The following is a 17,881-nucleotide window of genomic DNA, read 5'->3' as shown; positions in this document are numbered from 1 at the left end:
CACACCAAACATTTTACAGGAAACAGTCACACCAATCTTCAGTCATATTGCCAGTAATTTTACAGGAAACATTCACACCAAACATTTTACAGGAAACATTTTACAGGAAACATTTTACGGGAAACATTCACACCAAACATTTTACAGGACACATTCACACCAAACATTTTACAGGACACATTCACACCAAACATTTCACAGGAAACATTCACACCAAACATTTTACAGGACACATTCACACCAATCTCCAGTCATATTGTCAGTCATTTTACAGGACACATTCACACCAAACATTTTACAGGAAACATTCGCACCAAACATTTCACAGGAAACATTCACACCAAACATTTTACAGGACACATTCACACCAAACATTTCACAGGAAACATTCACACCAAACATTTTACAGGACACATTCACACCAATCTTCAGTCATATTGTCAGTCATTTTACAGGAAACATTCACACCAAACATTTTACAGGAAACATTCACACCAAACACTTTACAGGACACATTCACACCAAACATTTTACAGGAAACATTCACACCAAACATTTTACAGGAAACATTCACACCAATCTTCAGTCATATTGTCAGTCATTTTACAAGAAACGTTCACACCAAACATTTTACAGGAAACATTCACACCAAACATTTTACAGGACACATTCACACCAAACATATTACAGGAAACATTCACACCAAACATTTCACAGGAAACATTCACACCAAACATTTTACAGGACACATTCACACCAAACATTTCACAGGAAACATTCACACCAAACATTTTACAGGACACATTCACACCAATCTTCAGTCATATTGTCAATAATTTTACAGGAAACATTCACACCAAACATTTTACAGGAAACATTCACACCAAACACTTTACAGGACACATTCACACCAATCTTCAGTCATATTGTCAGTCATTTTACAGGAAAAATTCACACCAAACATTTTACAGGACACATTCACACCAAACATATTACAGGAAACATTCACACCAAACATTTCACAGGAAACATTCACACCAAACATTTTACAGGACACATTCACACCAAACATTTCACAGGAAACATTCACACCAAACATTTTACAGGACACATTCACACCAATCTTCAGTCATATTGTCAATAATTTTACAGGAAACATTCACACCAAACATTTTACAGGAAACATTCACACCAAACACTTTACAGGACACATTCACACCAATCTTCAGTCATATTGTCAGTCATTTTACAGGAAAAATTCACACCAAACATTTTACAGGACACATTCACACCAATCATCAGTCATATTGTCAGTCATTTTACAGGAAACATTCACACCAAACATTTTACAGGAAACATTCACACCAAACATTTTACAGGAACCATTCACACCAAACATTTTACAGGAAACATTCACACCAATCTTCAGTCATATTGCCAGTAATTTTACAGGAAACATTCACACCAAACATTTTACAGGAAACATTTTACAGGAAACATTTTACGGGAAACATTCACACCAAACATTTTACAGGACACATTCACACCAAACATTTTACAGGACACATTCACACCAAACATTTCACAGGAAACATTCACACCAAACATTTTACAGGACACATTCACACCAATCTCCAGTCATATTGTCAGTCATTTTACAGGACACATTCACACCAAACATTTTACAGGAACCATTCACACCAAACATTTTACAGGAAACATTCACACCAATCTTCAGTCATATTGCCAGTAATTTTACAGGAAACATTCACACCAAACATTTTACAGGAAACATTTTACAGGAAACATTTTACGGGAAACATTCACACCAAACATTTTACAGGACACATTCACACCAAACATTTTACAGGACACATTCACACCAAACATTTCACAGGAAACATTCACACCAAACATTTTACAGGACACATTCACACCAATCTCCAGTCATATTGTCAGTCATTTTACAGGACACATTCACACCAAACATTTTACAGGAACCATTCACACCAAACATTTTACAGGAAACATTCACACCAATCTTCAGTCATATTGCCAGTAATTTTACAGGAAACATTCACACCAAACATTTTACAGGAAACATTTTACAGGAAACATTTTACGGGAAACATTCACACCAAACATTTTACAGGACACATTCACACCAAACATTTTACAGGACACATTCACACCAAACATTTCACAGGAAACATTCACACCAAACATTTTACAGGACACATTCACACCAATCTCCAGTCATATTGTCAGTCATTTTACAGAAAACATTCACACCAAACATTTTACAGGAAACATTCACACCAAACATTTTACAGGACACATTCACACCAAACATTTTACAGGAAACATTCACACCAAACATTTTACAGGAAACATTCACACCAATCTTCAGTCATATTGTCAGTCATTTTACAGAGAAACGTTCACACCAAACATTTTACAGGAAACGTTCACACCAAACATTTTACAGGACACATTCACACCAATCTTCAGTCATATTTCCAGTCATTTTAAAGGAAACATTCACACCAAACTTCACTCACATTTTCATTTTTTTATAGGAGACATTCACATGATAATCATCAATAAGCTATAAATAAGATTTCTACATGGATCGATCTGACTGCAGCTCGTGTTATTGATCTGATAAGAATCGACTTTTGTTTCTTTGTTATCATCAGCTGCTTCTCGTCAGTTAGCATTAGCTTAGCGTATGTCCAGGTGTGTTTCCTCACCGCCATCCAGCAGCAGCTCCTCTGTCTCTGTCTCTCTGCCTGTCTCTGATTTTGTCTCTGATTCCCTTTGAATGTAAAGGAAAATAAGTGCTAAAAATGGCTTAAAGAGTTTGCCAAATTCTTTTAGAGGAAACATCAGTGGTAAAATAAACCCAAAATCACACTGAAGCTCAAATTTCTCCAGAAAGGTGTCCGGCCGCAGCACAAGAAAAGTGATGCGGATCCAGGTTTCAAAGGGTTATATGACACCAGAGAAAAGTTCCTTGGATCAGTTCAGATATATAAGCCAAGTCCTTTGAATGTAAAGGAAAATAAGTGCTAAAAATGGCTTAAAGAGTTTGCCAAATTCTTTTAGAGGAAACATCAGTGGTAAAATAAACCCAAAATCACACTGAAGCTCAAATTTCTCCAGAAAGGTGTCCGGCCGCAGCACAAGAAAAGTGATGCGGATCCAGGTTTCAAAGGGTTATATGACACCAGAGAAAAGTTCCTTGGATCAGTTCAGGTGTGAAGTCAAACTGTTTTCGGTGAGCGTGTGAGGTAAAAACCTCCTAAATCCTCTGGATCTCACGGAGCCGGATGTCCCTGTCGTACCAGATCAGAGGATCCACGCTGCGGAGGTAGACGACTCCCCACATGTAGGTGTTTGTTTCACACTGCGCACTCCTCCTGAAGCCCGGATCAAAAAAGTAGGTCCTCCACAGGGGGAGGTCGGTCATGCTGCACCAACAAACATGAATGTTTCTGCTTCTGTAAAAGTCACTGATCATTTAAATGTGCTGATTCACTAGTGAAAATAAAATATCGAAAACAAATGAAAATAAACTGAAAAAATAAGATGAATGAATGAAAATAAATACATGGAAATAAATCCTTTATACTAAAGTGTTTTTTATGGGGGCTTCTTTTTTTCTTTATTTGTTGCAACTAAAATCGACTGAATGATTCACTTTTTCTTCTGATTCACAGATTTATTGTCATTTGTTGGTTAAACTGTTTAAATAAAGCTTTGATTGATTGATTGATAGATGACACATTTATTGATGACTTAAATGTTTTAATCATGAAACTGAACACACATTATCATTATTATTCTAATTACCATCACAGATCATATTGATGAGTCCAGGAGACACTCAGCTGATCAATAACTAATCAACACCTGATCAGCACAGGCTGCAGCTGTTACCATGGTGACGGTGGTGATGATGATGGAGAAGCAGACGTTCTCTGCGCAGAACATTCAGATTAATGACGCAGGCAGACTGTGAGTTACGACGTCAGCAGGCGGTTCTGCTGAGAGCTGCGGGTTCTGAGGAGAACAGAGACGAGGAACCCACTGCTGCAGTCCGGCTCTAGAGCCTGAAACTGACAGGGTTCTACGCAAACCCACCCAGCGTTTCCCGACGTGGAACCTTTCAGGGGGTTCTAGAGCAGAGAATGGTTCTATAGTTATGTGAAGAGTCTAGATCTCAGTGGCAGGGTTCTTTAAGTTTGTGAAGTCATGTGTTGCGGTTGCAGTTAATTTCAGAACCACAGAAATGAAACGTTCTCTGTTTTGGAGTGAAAGTTACTGACAAAGTCAATGTGGGTTCTATCAGTCAGGGGAGGTTCTAGTTAACAGGATGAGGTTTGCTGTTACTGTAGAACATGTAGAAGTGTGTGTGCTCTATGACTGACTGAGAACCCTGCTCCAGAACAAGGGTTCTAACGTCAGGAGATCTGAAAGTTCAAGACCTTGGTGACAGGGTTCTATGAGTCGGGTTCTAGATTATGAGGAACAGGTTTCTATGAGTTTGGTTCTAATTTATGAAGAACATGGTTCTATTAATCTTGGTCTAGTTTATGAAGAATGTGGTTTTATGAGTCTGGTACTAGTTTTTGAGGAACAGGGGGCTCAGGAGGTTTTAGTACCCTTCCTCCTAACAGAGGGGTTCTGCAGTCTGTGGTCGACTGTTCCAGAACCCGATACTGGAGTGAAGGCTCTTGAGGGTTCGACAGCAGCTGTTTCAGATCTAGAACATTTCTGTGCAAGGTTCCCTTGCATCAGTTCCATCAGGTCAGAGCTGAGTGAAGGTTCTCCAACTGTGAGGAAAAGTTTTACAAGCAGAACGGAGAGTGCAGAACTTTGGGTAAGTTCTAGATAAGTTCTAGATGAGTTGTGGGCTGGGCAGGGGATCCAACAAAAAGCTAAAGAATGTCGGGTGCAAAGGAGGTTCTCGACTTTCAGACGGACGATGCTTTGGACACAGGTGAGGAGGCCGGGTCAGTTTCTGGGTTTTCTGCCTGCATGAGAAGGTTCTAGAAAGGCATTCCTCCGGAGATCTGGCGGGCCACCTGCTCGTCCGGGCTCTCGTCCTTGTCCCTCCTCTCCTGGTTCCAGTCCTTCAGGCCCTCTGGCAGCGTCGTGTCCTCGTCCACGCTGCCGGTTCCCTCCACAAACTCCTCGTATGTCGACTTTTCTGCGAACGGACGTTTTCCCAGCAGTTCTACCATGTCGCTCTTATCCAGAACCTCCTTCTCCAGCAGCCGCAGCGCCACCTGCAGGAACACACGGGAACACAAAGAACCCAGTGAGAACTCTGCATGGAGAACCTGTGTTTGTAGATGACCCAGAACCCTGATCTGGAACGCTTTAAGAGTTACCCACACAGAAACATTCAAGAACTCGAGAGACCGGGCTCTATGAGTAACATATTTTCTCAAACTAATTTTTAAATTTGGGGTGATTTTTAGATGTTTTATTTATAAAGAAATAAATTACATAAAATGTGTTGATTTCGCTTTTCTTTAAAAGTTTCTAGCATTTTTTAAAGATTTCTTTTTAATTTAAGGGTTAAGATTTAGATTTGGCTATGGAAAAATGTATTTATTTTTTTTAATTTTCTTTTTTTTCCTTTCCTTCCTAAATGTTTTAAGGTTTAAATATATTTTTTAAATATATTGCTTTTTTTCTTTAAATTAATGATAATAAAATTTGTCTTCCAACGCTTTCAATGCCTTAAAATTCACCACAAATACCTGGAAATTACTATTTGCAAATTCCATGACTCCTCCAGGTTTTTAATGACCGTAGGAATCCTGGGATAGTTGGGGCTGGCTCGGGCTCGCCTTGAACCAGCCCCTAGTGAGGCCGTTAGAGGCCTCTCTGTGAGGGGACATTTTTAGACCCAGATTGGAGATCATTAGATGGAGAACATCGTTGAACTGCGTGTGTTCTCTCTGAATGACCTGGAACCCTGCAGTGGAACACTTGCTGTCTTTTCAGTGCAGCAATGTTGCAGAACTCGGGGGTCACAGTTCCCTGCAGAGGTTCTTCCAGGTGCTGTGTATGATGGTACCTTCTCCACCTCGGCCTTCTTGTCGCTCAGCAGGCGGTGGGTTCTCTGGTGCGCCTCGGTGATGAGGCTCCGCACCTCAGTGTCGATGAGGCGGGCCGTGGCTTCGCTGTACGGTTTCTCCAGAACCATCTCGCCCTGCCGTGGCAGGTCGAAGGACACCTGACCCACCTTCGCATTCATCCCGAACTGAACGATCTGCAGCGGAACAAAACCACAACGACACAGTCTGTTCTTAGCCAACTCTGAGGAACGAGACCACGACGTGGAGCGACGTTCTGTCTGCTGACGGTCCGGACCTACATGCCGCTGTCTACAAACATGATGATTCGTTTTTTCTGTCAGATTTAAAAATCCAATAAAGAATATTTATTTTTACAGTTTCTGACTGTGACAGATGGTGTCATTTGGGGATTTTAAAAAAAAAAATTTAGATGGTATGTTTTCATTCAAATTTACCAAAAATCTAAAAGGGAAAAAAACATCAAGAATTTTAAAGAAAGTAAAAAATCATAATACTACCAAAACATTTTAAAGAAAAAAGTGAACTGCGTGACCTCTGGCCTGTGTGACCTTGTGTGACCTCTGACCTGGGCGTAGGCGCTCTGGGTGACCTTGCGGAGGTCGTCCTGGGCTCCGGTGGTGATGCGTCCGAAGAAGATCTCCTCTGAGACACGCCCCCCCAGCGTCATGCACATGCGGTCCATCAGCTGCTCACGGGTGTACAGGTACTGCTCTTTGGGCAGGTACTGAGCGTAACCCAGACCCTTCCCCCGCGGGATGATGGACACCTGCACAGGGGACAACGTCAACAACAACCACAACCACAACCTCAAAAGCAACAACGTCAACAACAACAACAACAACCTCAAAAGCAACAACGTCAACAACAACAACCACAACCTCAAAAGCAACAACGTCAACAACAACAACAACAACAACAACACGCTGTGGGTGTGCTGAATGAGCGTGTTGTCATCTTGCCCAATCAAAAGCAACAACGTCAACAACAACAACAACAACCACAACCTCAAAAGCAACAACGTCAACAACAACAACAACAACAACAACACGCTGTGGGTGTGCTGAATGAGGGTGATGTCATCTTGCCAAAGCATCATGGGAGTATGTTTATGTTTTCTCTCTGTCAGCTGAGCTCAGAGCGGAGGCGATGCTATGGAGACGACACAGTGAAACCCGCCACATGTTCAGACGGGACCTGACCTTCAGTAGAGGGTCGGCGTGCTCCAAGAACCATCCGGCGACGGCGTGACCGGCCTCATGGTACGCTACTGTCTTCTTCTCCTCCGGCTGCAGCACCTGAGTCTTCTTCTCCAGACCTGAGCGACACAGAGCAGATCGGACAGGCTGTCAGAGCGACACAGAGCAGATCAGACTAGCAGTCCGAGCGACACAGAGCAGATCGGACAGGCAGTCCGAGCGACACAGAGCAGATCGGACAGGCAGTCCGAGCGACACAGAGCGGGTCAGACAGGCGATCAGAGCGTAGAAACACGAAGCAGCCAGTCACACGTCTTGCTGTCAGTGACATCACGCCTCACCTCCTATCACCCTCTCGATGGCCTGCTCAAAGTGCTTCTGATTGATGGCGTCAGAGAGGTGGCGTGCGGCGATCAGAGCCGCCTCATTGCACACATTGGCGATGTCTGCGCCTGTGAGACACAGAGCAGTGACACAAGTCAGGTGGCCGAGGTTCCTGCAGTCTAACACAGAGAACGCCTCGCAGGTGTGTTTACCTGAGAACCCGGGTGTCAGCGCCGCCATCTTTTTGGCCAGAGCATCTTTGTCCAGCTCGCCGTCCAGCTTGAGAGGACGCAGGTGGACTTTAAAGATGGACGCTCGACCTTTGATGTCTGGGGGACCTGCAGAGAGTACAAGTACAGTCCATTTACCATTTACCATCTCTATAGAACAGCTTTTTAAATATATATTATTTAAAAAATAATGACTTCAGAGAATCAGCACCTCCTAATCCGAGGCCATGGTTCTCAGCCGAAAAAGGGTGCAGTGCCCCCTCCGGATCGGGGACGAGACCCTCTCCTAAGTGGAGGAGTTTAAGTACCTTGGGGTCTTGTTCACAAGTGAGGGAAGGATGGAGCGGGAGATCGACAGGTGGATTGGTGCAGCGTCTGCAGTATTGCGGACTCTGCACCAATCTGTCGTGGTGAAGAGGGAGCTGAGCCGAAAGGCAAAGCTCTCGATTTACCAGTCGATCTTCGTTCCTACCCTCACCTACAGTCACGAGCTTTGGGTAGTGACCGAAAGAACAAGATCGCGGGTATAAGCGGCCGAAATGAGCTTCCTCCGTAGGGCGGCTGGGCTCTCTCTTAGAGACAGGGTGAGAAGTTCGGTCATCCGGGAGGAGCTCGGAGGAGAGCCGCTGCTCCTCCGCGTTGAGAGGAGCCGGATGAGGTGGCTCGGGCATCTAATTAGGATGCCTCCAGGACGCCTCCCTGGTGAGGTTTTCAGGGCACGTCCCACCGGAAGGAGGCCCCGGGGAAGACCCAGGACACGCTGGAGAGACCATGTCTCCCAGCTGGCCTGGGAACGCCTCGGGATCCCCCGGGAAGAGCTGGACGAAGTGGCCGGGGAGAGGGAAGTCTGGGCTTCCCTGCTTAGGCTGCTGCCCCCAAGAAAATAAATGGATGGATGGATGGATGGATGGATGGACTCCAGAACAGGATTAGAACTGGATATTTAAATACTATTTAGGGACTGTTTGTTATTTATGAGATGGGGTACAGAAAGAGGGAGACATGTAAAATCATTTGTAATCACTGGGGGGCTGGTGGTCTATATTATGGTTTTAGAGGAGGGGGTGTAGCTATATGTTTATTTACTGCTGATTTAGAAAAAAAAATGTGTCTTTGCCTCAACTTTTTTTTAAAAGTTTGGATTTTTTTTTCTTTTTTTTGTGAATTCTGAAGAAAAAAAGGTGACATTTTGTCCTTTAAAAATCTTTTGTTTCTTTTCTTTTTTTTGGTCTTTAAAAGTGTTTTTTAAATACACAGTTTTGTTTTTAGGCAGCTGCCCTCCAAACCCGCGGAGACGTTTTCTTTAAAATCGCACAAACACGGACAGAAACGTCCCGGAGGTCCTCAAACACATCACCTCTTACTGCAGTTTGTGAGAAAAAAAATCTTTTTCCAAAACTTTCATGGTGTAGTTCGTTAGTTCTCAAAAAACTTTCCAGGGCTGGAAATTGCTAATTAATGACTTTTCCAGGTTCTCCTGACTGTCACTGAATCGTTTGAAATGGTCTGTGTCGATAATTTTTTCCTTCAGTCAGAAATCCGTCTGATCGCTCAACAATCTCGTTTCCTGTCGTCACTGACCTGAACTCACTCTGTTCTCCTGAGAACACGGAGACAACCAGGCAGAACAGACGTTCTTTAGAGGTGAACTTCCTGTTTGAGCCAGGAAGACTCGTCAGTCCACGATCCGTTCCCCTCACGCGCAACCAGTCCGCCATCTTGGACAGCTCCCTACGGCAGCCTCACTTGGACAAACAGGTGTTATTTCATGTTTCATAGTTGTCAGATCTGATCTACACGTGTGACTTCAGCGGAGACGGAGGAAGAACTGTGGACATCAGAGCCCTGACTTGTTCGAACGTCGTTCTACCCTTTTGTACATTTTGTATGAAATATTATTGTTATGTCCTTTAGTGTAAATAAAGATTTGAAAAAGAAAAATCGAACTTGTGAGTTGAGGAGACGCAGGATGCAGACCCCGACTGGGGACACAGCACAGAGGCGGAGGAAGACCGAAATATAGAGTATGTTCTCTACACGTGTTTGTAAATATATAACAATTTATAACTGATTTGGAGTTATTTAGTTATTTCAGTTCAGTGAAGCAGGCAGTTCATTGTGTTATCTAAAATGTCTAAATTGAATAAAAATTTATCAAAATCAGCCCAACAGTTAGAATATGCAGAACTTCTGCTGTAAAACATAAATTTTGAAAATATCAGAAATGGATTCAGTATCCTCAATAACCTCCAAAAGCACCCATAAAATGTCAAAATTAGCCAAGCAGTTGCTGATGTACTGTCAATGTATATAATCAACATAATAATAACTATATATGTATGTGTATATATAGTAATCATACTTATTCTTAATTCTTATTGTTAAATAATTGTTGTAATACTCCTCACTTACAAACATCTTTTTAATCACAAGTTGTTGTCATCAATAATCAGTTATATTCTCTGCACATTTTGCTTTTTCGTGTTCATTTTTTTCTTGAGACAAGCTCTCTTAGCACGCACGGTTGTCAAGCACGATTTCTCTCCACGTAAATATTTGTGGTTTGGAGGCACGGATCACGTACTGACGCACCTGTTTGTAAAAGTGAGGCTGGTCCAAGATGGTGAACTGCTTGCGCATGCGTGGAACGGATCAGGCGAGCGGAACAGATCCGGTACTGATAAAGGCTCTCTTCTTCTGCTGTTCAAACAGGAAGCGGTTCCTCACCAATGTAAATCTGCCTGTCGAAGCGTCCGGGTCTCATCAGAGCGGGGTCCAGGATGTCGGGCCGGTTGGTTCCTGCCAGAACCACCACGTTGGTCGCCGTGTTGAATCCTGAAAGCACAGAATCCTCTGTCAGGTTCTACCTCCGAAAATCCCATCAACCAACATTCACGACGATGTCACTGATGATGGGAGCGTCTGAAGAATACAATGATGGTGAGTGAGCGGACGTCTCTACACCTGAGAGCAAATGTGTGTGTGTATGTGTGTATGTGTGTGTGTGTGTGTGTGTGTGTGTGTGTGAGATTTTGGGTGAACTGTCCCTTTAAGACGTGAGCACAGCACGGCGGTATTCCTCACCGTCCATCTCCACTAGCAGCTGGTTGAGCGTGTTCTCCTGCTCGCTCTGTCCTCCGAAGTTCCCTCGTCCTCGTTTGCGTCCCACGGCGTCAATCTCGTCAATGAAGAGGATGCAGGGAGCGTTCTTCCTCGCCATGACGAACAGATCTCTGACCTGCACACGCAGAAACATCACTGTGAGTTCACTGAGGTCAAAGGTCAAGCTACTCTATTTACAGTCAGGGCTCATACACGTTTCTACCAATAAACCTCCAGGACTTCTTAAAGACTTTTCCATAATTTTGAAGGGGGCATACAACTTTAAACGACTGTACTTCGTCTGCATTTTACAGATGATGTTTTTCAGCTTTTGTGGCCTTTTTTAGATATGAAAGCTGGAGAAATGACAGGAAACGGGATGAGAAAGTGGGGATGACGTGCAGCAAGGGGCCGCCGCTCAGATTTGAACTCAGGGCCGCTGCAACACGGACTCCGAGCCTCTGAAAATGGGGTGCACGCTCTACCAACTCTACCTTTTCACAGACGATTTTTCAAGAAAAATTTAGTCAATTTGTTTTTGTCAGTGAAAATTTAAAAAAAATTGAATTACAATATTTTTTTCTTAAAAACATTTTTGAAATTTTAAATGAAAGCCTCCACAGACAAGAATCCCTGGAAATGGCTTCCAGTTTGTGTGTGTTTGTGTGTGTGTTTCTCACCCTGGCGGGGCCGACGCCCACAAACATCTCCAGGAATTCGGAGCCGTTGACAGTGATGAACGGTACGTTGGCCTCACCCGCCGTCGCTTTGGCCAGAAGAGTTTTTCCTGTTCCAGGAGGACCTGTTAGGATGGCTCCCTGAAACAGAAACAGCAACCGTCAACCACCATCGGACTGGAGATCTTGGTACGCCCTCACCTTATGGACCTTGGTACGCCCTCACCTTATGGACCTTGGTACGCCCTCACCTTATGGATCTTGGTACGCCCTCACCTTGTGATCTTTCTATGCCTTCACTTTGGAGATCTTGGTACGCCCTCAATCTCAGTACACCCTGACCCTGGGGATCTTGGTACGCCCTCACCGTATGGGTGTTGTTCTACCCTCACCTTGGGGATTTTGGCGCCCAGGTCCTGGTACTGTTTGGGGTTCTTGAGGAAGTTGACAAATTCCATGATTTCCAGCTTGGCTTCCTCGCAGCCCGCCACATCTTTAAATTTTACGTCAATTTCGTCTTTTAGGATCTTTGCGGTGGTCTCGCTGACGCTGAACAGCCCGCCCATCCCCCGACCGGGGCGCCCTGCCCCCGCCGGGCCCCGCCGCAGCATGAAGAGCAGGAAGCCAATGATAAGCACGGTGGGGAGCATGCTCAGCAGGAACGTTCTGAGGAAGAAGGACTGACAATAGAGCAGAGACCTACAGCTGCATAAAGCTGCACCGTGTGGCGGTCATGACGTAGTTCCTCACCCGTCGCTCTCGGTGGAATAAACCACCGGCAGTCTGTTCTCTCCCTCGATGCCGAGCTCATACTGAGCCGTCTCCAGATTCCTCTCGAACGTGTCCACGCTGCCAATGTTAAACCAGATGTACTGCTGAGAGACACAAAGACGCAGACTGAAGCTCCAGCATCCTGTGTGGTGATGATGTCTTAAATCAGACACCTGTGAGGTGGATGGATTCTCTTGGACTTATAAAGATTGTAAAACAGAAATTTATCTGCAGAGAGCATTAAAAGTCTCACATCTTTAATCTGTGAAACATGGGAGTAAAAACCTGCTGTTTTGTTGAATGTTTGCTGAATGTGAAGAGCAGCACAAGATACTCACCCCGTCCACCGGCGTCTTCCCTGGAGAGAAGACCACTCTCACATACCGCTTGTTGACGACCTCTAACCGATCCACCTGAAGAACAAACACCTGCTGTGATACGAGCAGCCGACAGACGCACCTGCAGCTCAAACTCAGTCTGAATATTAACACAAGGAAGACAGTCCAAAGTTTGATGTAAACTCAGATTAACATGCACAGATTAACCCAGATTATTCTGTTCTGATTATTAACGGCAGATTTTAACAGTCAGATTAACATAACAAGCAAAGTTTATATTCATGATAAAACCAAAGCGGACTGATGTGTCGGACTAGATGAAGCAGGTTTACAGATTAATCAGATTCAGAGGATTTAAAATTCAGATTAAGATTTCACATAAACTCGGATTAACAGGAAATATTTTAAAAGGTTAACAAGACAGCAGAAAACTGGTGGAGACACTGGGTGGAGTAGTGCTCCAGGTGTCCTCACCACGCCTTTGGACAGGTAGTTGTTGACAAAGTCTTTCCAGGTGACTTCTCGACCTCCGTCCCTGAAGAAGACGTAATACGTGACAGTGGTCCAGAACGCCACGCCGCTCAGGAAGTACAGACGAAACTCTCTGTCATCCCACGGAAAGTCCCCCTGTAACACACACACACACACACAGTCTGAGGTCAGACACACACACACACACACACACACACACACACACACGCGCACACACACACACACACACTGACCTTCTGCAGTCGGTTGTACCAGTGTGAGTCCTCCCTACGACCTCCTCGTTTTCCACCTCCCCCGCCTCCTCCCCCTGCTCCTCGTCCTCCTCCTCCTCCTCCTCCTGTCAGTAGATGTCAATAGATGACAGTAGATGTCAGTAGATAACAGTAGGTAACAGTAGACGTCAGTAGATGTTAGTAGATAACAGGAGACAACAGTAGATGTTAGTGGGTGTCAGTAGATGTCAGTAGACAGTAGATGTTAGTAGATGACAGTAGATGTTAGTAGATGTTAGTAGATGACAGTAGATGTTAGTAGATGTCAGTAGTTTTTTACCTTTGGTTGCTTCCTCTTGAGTTTCAGAGTTTTTTGGAGTTTTCTGACTTTCTGGAAAATATTTCTCAAATCCTGCAGCAGAAAAACAAACATGGCGCCAGTGAACAGGTTGTTGATGTTGTTGTTGTTGTTGTTTGTTTAGGATGATGTTTATCTGAAGCTAACGTCGTCCTGGTTCCCTCCTCAAAAAGCTGAATTCTTCTGCTGGATCATTGCAGAGTTGCAGAAAATCCACTCTGTGGATCACATTGGATTAAAATTGGGATTCAAATACATTTCAATGACTTTTCCAGGTTTTCCATGCCTGTAGGACCCCTGAAAAATGACGCCGTTGTAATCATGAATGACGTGACGCAGCACACCTCTGCAGCTCAGTGTGGCCAAAACACCTGAAGGTCTCACGGACACCTGAGGACGTCCTCACCCAGAATCCCTTTTTCTTTCTGTGCTTGTCCTAAACGGATGTGTGCTGTCTTAATAATTTTGTGGTTTTCCATAATGACCTTCTCTTCGTCCGTGTTGCCCGTAACGACCTCCGTGGACCTTAATACAGGCCCGGTTCCGCTCATTTTGACATTTTGATGGTGTAGTTAAGTGAAATACGATCAGACGTAAACACGGAGTGTTTTATTCTGAAAAGTAACCGGATGTTTTAATGTTGTATCGCTGTCTGATATTCTGTCCGCTCTGTGTTAAATTCGGCTGAATTTATGCAGAGCGATCCGAAAACAGGAGCCTGCTATCTGATCAGCAAACCTCCGGACTGCCGGACCTGAGACGGAGTCGATCCGCAACGCAGCGGAGCCGCAGGAGATTCATACGCAGACTAGAGAGTGATCGATCTGCTCCGACCGCCGTGACACGCACGCGCACGCACATGCACACGCACACGCAGTCATGTACCTTTAGGCGGTCTGGAGCTGAGTCTCCTGTACACTCCCAGCAGGTCGCTCAGCAGGCTCCGCCTCCTCTCCACCTGTTCCACCGTGGTCGAGCACGTCACCTGACACACAGGAAGTGGACAGCGCAGAGAGTAAACCTGGTTTCCTGAGTCAGTTTAAAGTGTTCACCTCCTGCTGCAGCACCTGGACGGCATCTGAGGGCTTTCTTTAAACATTCGGGGGGAAAAAACTACCAAAAAATGCGAAATAACAATGTAGCCAAAAAAATATTAAAATAAGAAAAGAGAGATAAACTTGCCAAGTATTTTGACAGAAGAAAAAAAATCACTAAAAAGCAATTTTGCCCAAACTTTTGATACAAAAAAATCACATCAAAGTTTTAAACAAAAACATGCCCTGGACAGGGATGAATGGCATGTTTCATTACAAATTAACAAAAACTTGACAGAGGTAAAAAACCCTTTTTTTGCTCTGCATAGCTTTAAGAAAAACAGTTCCTGCATCCACGTGTTTTATTTATTTTCTGTTTCTATGCTAAAATGGACAGATGCTCTCTTGGTTTCACTTGAAATTTAAAAGAAAAAAAGGTGAAGATATATATATATATTTTTTTTAAATTAAAAAAAAAAAACGTTTTGAAGGATTAAAGAAAAATTGCCAAAAAAATACCCAAAACATTTTACAGGGGGAAAAAAAACATCAAAAATCTTTTAAGAAAATAAAATCATCAACATAATTTGTGTTTGGATGATTCTTTAAAAATCTGCAGTAAAATGAATTAAAAATGGAGCCGTTTGGGGCTGTATGTCCCTCCCCTGGAGCCAAAATAAAAAGATCACCCCCCTAATAAATAACGAACAGTCCCTATGTTATTTGTCATTAGTTGTTGATGTCGTGTCCGCTGTCTCTGTGCTTATTATGTTCTTATCAGCCTCTTACACAGTCACACCGGGCCGTGGCTCTCCCGGTCACCGGGCTCGGTGCTCGATCTCCGGGCTTGTTTTGCTCGGTGTCCCGGTTAGCATGTTAGCATGTGTTTACCTACCAGCCGGGCCGGAGCGCTGGAGGACAGCAGCAGCCGGAGAGTGCTCCTGCAGCCGGCCGACAGCCGCAGGTAGCGGTGGGCCATCCTCTCACCGGGCTCGGGCCGACACCGGGCGGCAGAAAGCGACGGGACCGAATTTAATCACGACTCAAGTTCAGGATTTCTGTTCCGTAATCACTCTGCGCCGCCATGTTTCCGCAGGCCTTCTTCTTCTGCAGTCTGTGTGCGGTTTGGACGCAGCGCTGCCCCCTGCAGGAGCATGGCGTTAGGGACTGATCGTTATTTATCAGAGCTGGGGAAGGGATTTACGTTTTGTATTTTGTTTTGGGAGAGACAAACAACTTTTATTGGCACAATTTTACTACTGATTCTCAAAGAAAGCACGCCTTTTTGCATCCTTAACGCTGGAAAAAATTCTGGCTCTATTTTTATTCTTTTTTTTCTATGGTCATTAAAACAATTTGATGAGTTTTTAAAATCTTTTCTGTGATTTGTTTTTCTTTTAACATTTCAATTTTTCTTTTTTTTTTTCCTTTAAATCTTTTATTGAATTAAATAGATATTCTTTAAATGATTGATGCAAATTGTTTTTCCCTTTAAAAGTAGTAATGATGATGATGATAATTATGATCAATCAGACACACCTGTGTAGTGAGGATGATGATGATGATGATTGATCAGACACACCTGTCAGGTGAGGGATTATCTTGGAAGAGGAGAGCTGTCACTGACACACAGATTAAGAGAAATGTATCTACTGAGCACATTAAAAAGTTTCAGATCTTTCACTGAGAATCATGAGAGCCAACAAAAATGTTGAGTTTAAGTTTTTGTTCAGTGTAGAATAAATAAAAGATGTCTGTAACAGATCATAATAAAAAATTACAGTAAATTTAAAATTTAATATGATAAATACAATATTTATAACAAATAAACATACACTAGATACAATAATTGTAATAAACAAATAAATAAAGACATAAAAAATACACACATGTTTCACATGATAAAGATAATAAATAATAAATATGATAACAAACATACAATAAATATGATAATAAACACATAATAAATATGGTAATAATCAAATGCAGCGGTGGGCAGCGGCCCGGTGGGGGCGCTGTGGCCGCCGCCTCTCCCCGGCTCTCCCCGGCTCTCTCACAGTTGCATGCCGGGCTGTGTGGAGGAATGAGGCGGCTGACCGCTGACTGTTTCCCCGGTGAACCCGCGCTGTCTGCGGCCTCAGGTGTTTGAGCGGAGCTGCCGGTGTCTCTGAGCTATGAGGTAAATACTAACTCGTCCCGGTTCTTACCGGATTCTTACCGGGTTCCTGCCGGGTTCTGCCGGGCTGGGAGAAGGACACTCTGAAGCTAACATGCTAACAGGCTAACAGATCAGCTGGTGGAAGCTCGGCTAGTTTAGCTTAGCTCACTGTTAGCCTGTTTTCATTCACTTTACAGCCTGGAGCCTCCGCTCGATCGTTAGCTCCGTTACCGGGTTAGCTTCACGGCTTCTGTCAGGTGTCAGTCCGCTAACGGACCGCTGTCAGTCGGGCTGCCAACTGACAGTCAGCCGGAATGCTAACAGACAGTTAACCGGAATGCTAACAGCTGTCAACTGTTTTTTCTGACAGACGGCCGGAAAAAAACTCACAGCTACGTCACATATGGCATGACGTCATGACGGTTATTCGAGACAGGCAGTGACGTTTTGTGATTGGGGGGGGGGGGGTTACCAGCTAACTAGATGCTAATGTTAGCATGTGGGAGGAGGAGGACAGGTGAGCAGGAGGACAGATGAGGAGGAGGAGGACAGGTGAGCAGGAGGACAGGTGAGGAGGAGGAGGAGGAGAAGAACAGGTGAACAGGAGGACAGGTGAGGAGGAGGAGGAGGAGAAGGAGAAGAACAGGTGAGCAGGAGGAGAAGAACAGGTGAGCAGGAGGACAGGTGAGGAGGAGAAGGAGAAGAACAGGTGAGCAGGAGGACAGGTGAGGAGGAGGAGAAGAACAGGTGAGCAGGAGGACAGGTGAGGAGGAGGAGGAGAAGAACAGGTGAGCAGGAGGAGAAGAACAGGTGAGGAGTTAGGGCTGGGCGATAAAATGATAACGATATCAATCGGGATGTAACTTTTCCTCG

General features: G+C 44.1%; 1 protein-coding gene across 2 annotated transcripts; it reads right to left on the bottom strand.

The window, feature by feature from the left end:
* Positions 1 to 3,793: 3,793 nt before the first annotated feature.
* On the bottom strand, positions 3,794 to 15,987 carry afg3l2 (AFG3-like AAA ATPase 2). Of its 2 annotated transcripts, none has more exons than XM_042497682.1 (17): positions 15,746 to 15,987; positions 14,702 to 14,801; positions 13,799 to 13,870; positions 13,480 to 13,583; positions 13,229 to 13,381; positions 12,755 to 12,829; positions 12,396 to 12,520; positions 12,038 to 12,311; positions 11,649 to 11,786; positions 10,951 to 11,104; positions 10,594 to 10,701; positions 7,849 to 7,974; positions 7,654 to 7,764; positions 7,316 to 7,431; positions 6,682 to 6,882; positions 6,095 to 6,289; positions 3,794 to 5,294 (listed from the first exon to the last, which is right to left on the bottom strand). In XM_042497682.1, the coding sequence occupies exons 1-17, from the start codon at positions 15,827 to 15,829 to the stop codon at positions 5,055 to 5,057; spliced, it is 2,376 nt and encodes a 791-aa protein (XP_042353616.1). In that variant the 5' UTR covers positions 15,830 to 15,987; the 3' UTR covers positions 3,794 to 5,054. The 2 variants fall into 2 exon arrangements, with proteins under 2 accessions (XP_042353616.1, XP_042353617.1); XM_042497683.1 differs by having other exon boundaries at positions 12,396 to 12,517.
* Positions 15,988 to 17,881: the final 1,894 nt, after the last annotated feature.

This window comes from Plectropomus leopardus, chromosome 12 (genome assembly GCF_008729295.1).
Source record: "Plectropomus leopardus isolate mb chromosome 12, YSFRI_Pleo_2.0, whole genome shotgun sequence".
Classification (NCBI taxonomy): domain Eukaryota; kingdom Metazoa; phylum Chordata; class Actinopteri; order Perciformes; family Serranidae; genus Plectropomus; species Plectropomus leopardus.
Note: the sequence above shows the minus strand (reverse complement) of the source record. Positions and strands in the feature narration are given on the sequence as shown.

Excerpts from the sequence above, each read along its gene's own strand:
- afg3l2 (XM_042497682.1), bottom strand. The coding sequence starts at position 15,829 with ATGGCCCACCGCTACCTGCGGCTGTCGGCCGGCTGCAGGAGCACTCTC. Across the intron at positions 12,521-12,754 it reads GGAAGACGCCGGTGGACGGG|CAGTACATCTGGTTTAACAT; the intron begins GTGAGTATCTTG and ends TGTGTCTCTCAG. Across the intron at positions 5,295-6,094 it reads AGAAGGCCGAGGTGGAGAAG|GTGGCGCTGCGGCTGCTGGA; the intron begins GTACCATCATAC and ends GTGTTCCTGCAG.